Source organism: Phalaenopsis equestris, unplaced genomic scaffold, assembly GCF_001263595.1.
Source record: "Phalaenopsis equestris unplaced genomic scaffold, ASM126359v1 Scaffold000326, whole genome shotgun sequence".
Taxonomy (NCBI): Eukaryota; Viridiplantae; Streptophyta; class Magnoliopsida; order Asparagales; family Orchidaceae; genus Phalaenopsis; species Phalaenopsis equestris.
Window position 1 is genome coordinate 364,403 of NW_018164768.1, and position 7,800 is coordinate 372,202.

At 31.4% G+C, this 7,800-nt stretch overlaps 1 protein-coding gene across 1 annotated transcript in view; it reads right to left on the minus strand.

Annotated features, from left to right (window-relative positions):
- The window catches only part of LOC110025740 (peptidyl-prolyl cis-trans isomerase CYP21-1), a 16,383-nt gene extending 9,292 nt beyond the window's left edge, over window positions 1–7,091 (minus strand). The window contains exons 1-3 of the mRNA XM_020726371.1: window positions 6,762–7,091; window positions 2,385–2,463; window positions 580–627 (exon numbers count right to left, since the gene is read on the minus strand). Coding sequence (XP_020582030.1) covers window positions 580–627; window positions 2,385–2,463; window positions 6,762–6,842 — 208 coding nt within the window. The 5' untranslated portion in view covers window positions 6,843–7,091. The remainder of the gene's footprint in view (window positions 1–579; window positions 628–2,384; window positions 2,464–6,761) is intronic.
- Between the last annotated feature and the right edge of the window lie 709 nt (window positions 7,092–7,800).

The following is a 7,800-nucleotide window of genomic DNA, read 5'->3' on the forward strand; positions in this document are numbered from 1 at the left end:
AGTAAACACTCCTCCCCTTCTTCCCAATCTCTCTATTTCTATATATATCAATATTGTCCCTCTTTACTTTCCTTCATTGATTTATTAGAGATATACATCAACCCTATCTACTTTGACACTACAAACTGCAATCAAATAGTTCTACAACCACTCCAAGCTCTGCCTCATGCCCTATTTGTCACGCGCATTTTTGCTCTACCACCATTTTAGCTTCCATCTCTTGCCTGCTACATTAAGCCACACCCAACCCCTTCTTAAATAAATCAGCCATCCCACATCTCCCGCACTCACCCACATGCTATAAGCCACATAGTAACTTCTAGCGTTCGAGATTCTGCTCTTAAAAATGCCAATCACACAATCTCAATGTTGAATTCTTTGATTGAGGAATGAACAAGTTTATGCTGCTTTCAATTAAATTGATTTATGTAAGTTTTGAGTATGCAATCATCAGCCATGACGCATGCATCATTTTTGAAGCCATCATTCTAATCAATATAAGAAAGTACACTTGGTATGGATAAGCAGTGTAGGAGAGGTAAATTAAAAAGTTACAATATAAATACTAGATCAACATACCAACAGTCTTAGGCACCACTTCTCCATATAAGCCAATAACGATTCTACCTGAAGAGAATCAAACCCAAAAAGTTAGAAGGAATATATAAAAGTAAATTTACCTTCGCAGCAAAATGAAAACTTAACAGTCCATAAATTAAAAAAAAAATCAAAAATCATTTCTTGTCAGCTGTATGAAAATTTTAATTTATTCTTATTTTACAGCAAGAAGACTGACTAATGATTTAAAAAATAAATAGTAATGCAATATAGATAATTCGGCCAAAGAGCAGTGCATAATAACAATCTGGTGTTTACGCCCAATAATAATCTACATGCATACATCTCCAGTATTGTTACTTACATGGAGATATCATCTTTTTCCAAGGTTTTGAATATTAATTAGCAATTTTAATAAAGCTAACAATTTACACATAAATCTTTGTTTTAGCCTATGCCAAAATAACACTGAATTTGCAATCTAATTTTTTTGTCAACACATTTCTTTAGCATCAAAAGTCTTAAATCTCGAAAACAAATACAAGAATTGGCGAATATAAAATTGAATGAAATTTTCAATATGAATTCAGTTATCTACCTCGCATGAAGGTTATTAAGAAGATAGTGTGTTCACTAAAATTCAAGGTGACATTAAGTTTTTAAAAAATGAAAGTTTTGGGATTGCGTTCATTTTGATTATTAAAAGAATTTCTGGTTCATTGACACCTTAAAATTGCAACAATTCAAATATTAGTTCAATTCATATTTTGGGATTGCGTTCATTTTGATTATTAAAAGAATTGAGAAAAAAATAAAAAATAATCAATAATGATCTTCATAGAGTCATAGGTAGGCCAAAAACATTAAATTCAATCAAAAGATTGCTATCACATATTTATAGCACTGAGCAAGGTGGTTGAAATTTCTACTATAATACTAAGTTTTGTTTGTGTCAAAATGTCGAATCATTTATATTATATCATTTTCTCTTATTTATCATTTATTTGTCTTATATATGCCTCATCATTTAGGATTAGGTTGGAGATTTCACATTTATTTAGTGGTAAACTTTTTAATAATACATGTTGCTATAAATGTGCCTGAACTTTTATAATTAAGATGGTTAAAAGTTGAAGTTGAAATAAGAAATAATTTATGCTCTAGAAGTCTTCCCCCAATTGATCCTAATTTTTTAAGGAATAAGGAAATTCCATATTTGTTTAGTGGTTTCTCTTACTTTCTTACTCTGAATTTTATGCCTCCCCTCTCCTTCCTTGTAGACATTCACCTACTTTTTTCAGTCCTCTTCTACACTTGTTTTCAAGCTATATAAGATTGTTCTCTATCTATAAAAAAAATATCATAAAAAAAAATCATTTTTTTAATTATTGCAACCCCGCTCGCCATAAAAAATATTTCCATAGAGTTAATACATCATATAGCTCTCATTAATATCAGAATGAACAGAAGAATAAGAATAAAAAATTAAATCCCAAATAATTTGGATAAATCTAATAGCAGTGATGATGATGTTTTCATTATCAAACAAACAAAAAAGTAGTTCTTCTGGCTTTAAAGTTCACATATGCAACATTAATATTACTTGTAGCCTTCTAAAGTGTGTCTAGTACAAGGTAACACACGGCTAAGTTAATGGTTCTTCTTTTATGAAAGAAAATAACATTAAAAACAAACTAGCATCCTCAAAATTAAAGAGTGAACAAATGCATCTGCTGAGTTCAGCATTCAAATTTTGTGATGCCTTAACAATCAATTCTAAAGAGAAAAAAAAACAAAGCATGCTTATCAAACCAAAGGAGATAAACCTGCATGCTGTCCATCTATATCAACATCCAAGTAAACTCTATGAGTTATTTCAAGCGCTCTCTCCACATCCCTGTCCTCCTAAATATAATAAATGAAAGTATTGGTAAGCCCTCTAAAATATAAATAATTGACAGATGATAAGAAAATCAAACAGCATGCTTGCTAATGAAAGCTTACAATTAAGAGAACCGCAATTGACAGAATGCTTGCTAATGAAAGCTTACAATTAAGAGAACCGGCTAGATATCAACTTAAAAAAATCAATGCGACAAAATGTGCATGATTTCCTTGGCTCTTTAGTTTCTAATGCAACTAGCATAATGCAGTGAATGTAGGTTACACCAAATAAATTAGGATTTGCAAATCAAATACCATTAAATAAACATAAATTCACTTCATTAAGTATAACTAAAAAAACAGAATTTAAACCCAAAGCATAATGAGACAATAATAAATTTGAAGAAATTAATGAGAAATTTGAACCATATCAAATCAACTAGAAATTGACCTTTAAAATCAAAACTTCTATTGTATCAAATTTAATCAATATAATGAACTCTAGCAAAGTAAATAACAAAGTATTAAGAAAGAAAAATAAATCAAAATGGAGAAAATGTAAGCCCCGAACCATACTAAAGTGATAATTTTCTCAAAATTAGAGTCATATTTAATCACACATAAATGAATCAAGCATCCAACCTTGCATCCAACATGCACATAATATTTGAACCAAAATCGACGATTTTAAACTAATTGAATTACATGTTTCAAGTATCCATTCATAGAATTTTTCATCTGTAAGTTAATAGGCATGGTTGGCAAAAAATCAGCCCAGTTCAATTCAATAAATCACAAAAATTTAAGTATTTACTTGTAATAGATAAGCACCATGAAAATTCTTCCAAAGTCCGATAAACCAAAATAACAATAAGCCATTCCAACTTTCCAGTGTAAGTCATGGCCTAGACGATGATGCATTGCACAAACTGCTAATTAACAGATCCAAGATCTTTAGTAATTGGCCCTTCTATCAAACAACCATAGAATGCAATCTGTTAGATCACCAGCAAGTCAATCTACGGCGTGTTGAATATAATCATACATCCTCTTAAGTCACAACCAACTAAAGGTAGTAATCAATAACCACAGCTAGTCTTTAAAGCCCACCATTAAAATTCAGTTATCCACCGTAACAACAAAGAGATGCGTTCGAGCTTTCAGTTCATCTATTTCACAAAGTCAAAATCCATCCAATTCCTTGAAAAAGGTAGCATTAGGGTACCTAGCAACTCCCATAGATTTTGTCTGATCAAAATAGTACACTAAAGAACAAAGAAAAGACATAACAGTGGAATAAACCTTTCCCATTTTTGTAGTCATCCTGTAATGCAAGGCTAACCCGCCATTATCTTCCTGCTCAAAGTAAATCAATAATATTTTGTTCATATTATTTATTAGCTCAAAATTTTTCGCAAATGTAAATCTGCATGCCTCCATCAAATCTACTCAGCTTGGGGAAATTGAACTCCGATAATCTATCATTTAATACAGGAAAATCTCTCTAGAATAAATAATATGAGTTCATTTTAAATAATTGTATGAAAATTAGTACTGGTATCGATTTACAAGAAGGTTAACAATTTCTAACAAAAGCTACTGCTAGATTAAGTAGAGTTGAGGGCCAGAGATGACAGAAAAATGAATTAATAAAATTCTATCAAATTAATTCATAGTAATAATTTATCAAAGAATGCCTTTAGTAATAAAGCGTTTGAAAAGTTGGGATCAATTTTCTTTATGCTACTTGTGGGTGTTGGGTTCAATAGATATTGCTTGGCAAAAAAAAATGAACATGCATTGCACATTTTTAGAAAATCACTTATTCAAGTAAATCAGGGCATAAATATTGCACTTCACACAAAATTAATCCAATTCACGACAAATGAGTCTCACACCAGGGAATAACTACCTATTATCTACCATTTGAAGTGGACATAATATCCTCATAGCTCAATGAACAAACTATCTGAGATTTGCCTGGCAAAGTGTTGAATAAAAATTCATAATTAGGTAATGAAAGAGAAGAATCCAAGAAATTGATACTAGGTTCAAAAAAAATTTGACGCACTGAAAGCTGCGTTAATCTAAAAAAATTTAAGAATCACTAATTTACAAATATTAGTGCCAATGTTATACAAAATTTTAATGATCATGATAATAATTAATCTTTGAAATGTAATTGAAAGAAGCCATCTTGAATTTAAATGAAATAACTTTATCACATCATTTAAACCTAGCATACATCCCCTTCACATCAGCATAAAGCTTATAATTGTCATATTTAATAGCCTTGTTCTCTGAATATCATCACAAAATTTAGGCAAATCAAGAAAATGATATAAACAAAGTGATAACAATGCTAAGAAACTGTTGCATCCTAGAGAATATTAATAATGACTAGGATAATTCCTAGGAAATAAGATCATAATATAAGAAATAAAAAATAGACAAAACATACCAGTATGTTATGCCTATATGAATAAACAATCTCTTAAAAAAATTAAGAAAAACGGTTTAAAACTGAGTCGCAATCAAATACATTTTTTTAGAATTCACTATAAATAATGAGTTTTTCACTTTACATTTTTTATTGCATACATAATTAAAAATCCATAAATTATTTGTGGTACCTCACACTTTTCGTTAAGGTTCTTTTTATGAACTTGGATATAAAAATTAAGAGTAAAAAATAAAATCAACATCACTCTAATCATCCATCATAGGAATAATATCAATAGATAATTCATCAAGATTTGCATTTTCATATTACTCATTTGATTCATCAACTATGCTAAATATGATTTATTTAATTTTAAATTCAGGCAAAAGTCCAATCTCCATTAAGAGATCATGTTCAGATAGGACTCAACTTTGCTTTCAAACTCAGATTCTAACCCTTATTCTTCATGAACATGATCAATGTAGATGCAAATTTAGATTTGTCAAGAAAATATAGACTCAAATAACAATTATACATTTTCCTTTTTCACTAATATATCAAAAAAATAACATTCATAAACTTAAATTTCTTGGATAATATTAAATTTATGCATAATTCTTGGGTCAATGTAAATCTAGCAAGTTAAATAGGAAAAACTGATCATTTCTCTTTAGGTACCCAGATCACATGTGCAATAGTTTAAAAAGAATGCTTGTATGCCTCGATAGATTTATGGAAAGCATACGTTAGGTTTTTTTTTTTTCTTTTTTTTTTTCAATGAAAGGTGTATTGGATAGTATTTTGGGTGACTTGCAGCTTCATTCATTCAAAAATTGTTGCCTTAAACATTAATGAAATAAGTTGCAGTAACTGGTCCATGTTCAAACCGCATGTAACTATAAGATGTATAAACCTTGAATAATACTCAAACTCACTATAATTACTTTGTTTTGTATCTCTTAAATTTATTTCCAAAACTACGTTACATACCTTCTTTTGTTTTTTCAATGAAAGGTGTATTGGATAGTATTTTGGCTTTTTTTTTTTCAATGAAAGGTGTATTGGATAGTATTTTGGGTGACTTGCAGCTTCATTCGTTCAAAAATTGTTGCCTTAAACATTAATGAAATAAGTTGCAGTAACTGGTCCATGTTCAAACCGCATGTAACTATAAGATGTATAAACCTTGAATAATACTCAAACTCACTATAATTACTTTGTTTTGTATCTCTTAAATTTATTTCCAAAACTACGTTAAATACCTTTTAATTTCCAATTTGAGAACAGTATACACGCAAATATGCAAACCGAATAGAATCGTTCTTAATTCATGAGCAATCTTGACTCACAAACTGACTCCAGTTCATCCTTTAATTTTATAGAGCATGAAATCAAAAAAGTAGCTTAAATATAATCACTAATGACCTTTTCCTGAATATAGTTTCAAACAAAAACAAAGAAACCCATGCCTCGAAATAAATTATCCATAATCTCATTATTCAATCTGTCCAGAATTATAATGCTGCACCGGTATCACGTTTAGTTTCAGCTGCTCGAGATTGTTATATGAGAAAAGCAGTACACCTTATATGATAAACACTAAAGTCCAAACCAACCTTTCCGTGCCTCAATCAGAAATTTGAGCAAAATCTAATGAATCCAAACAAACCAATACGCCCCAGCTCCTTTTCCTAGTTAAGGAATAACACGTTCTCACTATGCTCATAACACAAATCTCGACGACAACCCCCATAGTTCCCCAATCTAGTTGAAATCCAAAAAAGAAGCCCTCAAAAGTGAGCCAGAATGAGGCTGGATCATGAAAACATAGAAGCAAACAGACAGCGAGAGAGACGAGAGAGCGCGAAACAAAGACCTGAACCCTCCTGCGGGATATGGAGATAAGAAGGCAGACAAAAGCTAAGGCGAGCAACGCAATAAGGGATTTCCTAAGCATTCCGTCTGCCAATCAGCCACTCCTCCGTTCTAACCTCTCCTGCCACTCACTGCTGAATCCACGCGACGTCGTCTTTCGTGGCACTGCCGCATTCGATGCTTGATCGGTCTTCCTCCCGCCCACTCTTCGTCTAAGAAGGGAGTTACCGGTGGATAGCAGGAACCTCGACAAATCGTGGTCGGAGGAGGGCGGAGCTCCACCTTTGCTACTTGTCCCCAGTGAATGGCTGAAAGCCCGGGTTTGCAGGCCAGTTGGCTCGAGTCAGTTTATCAATTCAGGTTGGGTTATGCGAATTTCGTATCACCTGTTAACCCATAATTAACCCGTTTTTAATTATCTAATGTGGGGCCCTTTATAGATTATGGGCCCTATGTATGGACTTAGTGATGGACTTCATAACTGAGCCTCGTACCATGGCCCAAGTAAAGAAAAATAAAAAAAAATAAAAAAGAAATTTGAAATACCTCACAACCAATGGTGCATTATATACATACCACACATTTTTGTTGAATTTACACACCTAACACCTAAATTTTTATTTTTACATTTGTAACACTCAAATCTTTTATATTTCATCTAACATATCATCTATAGCTAACTTTTTAAAAGTTAAAATGCATATTCTCATGCATAAGTGAAGCATTATTAATGTAAATATTAAAATTTAATTATTAGCTATATAAATGGATAAGTGGTATAAATGCATTCTTCGGGTCCATGCAATTACACATGCATGCATATGCATTTTGATACAATACAAGATTACATTGATTTTAGTCAAGTTAATTTAAAGGGATATTTACATACATTCCCCAAAGTTCCCATACATTTAATATAAGAATCTGTTTGGGACAGCTGCAGCTTATTGAATAATCTGTTGATAAGCTGATTAAAAATAATCTACTGATAAGCTAGGTGCGGTGGCTATTATAAATTTTTATTTTTTTGGAAAAGTCAG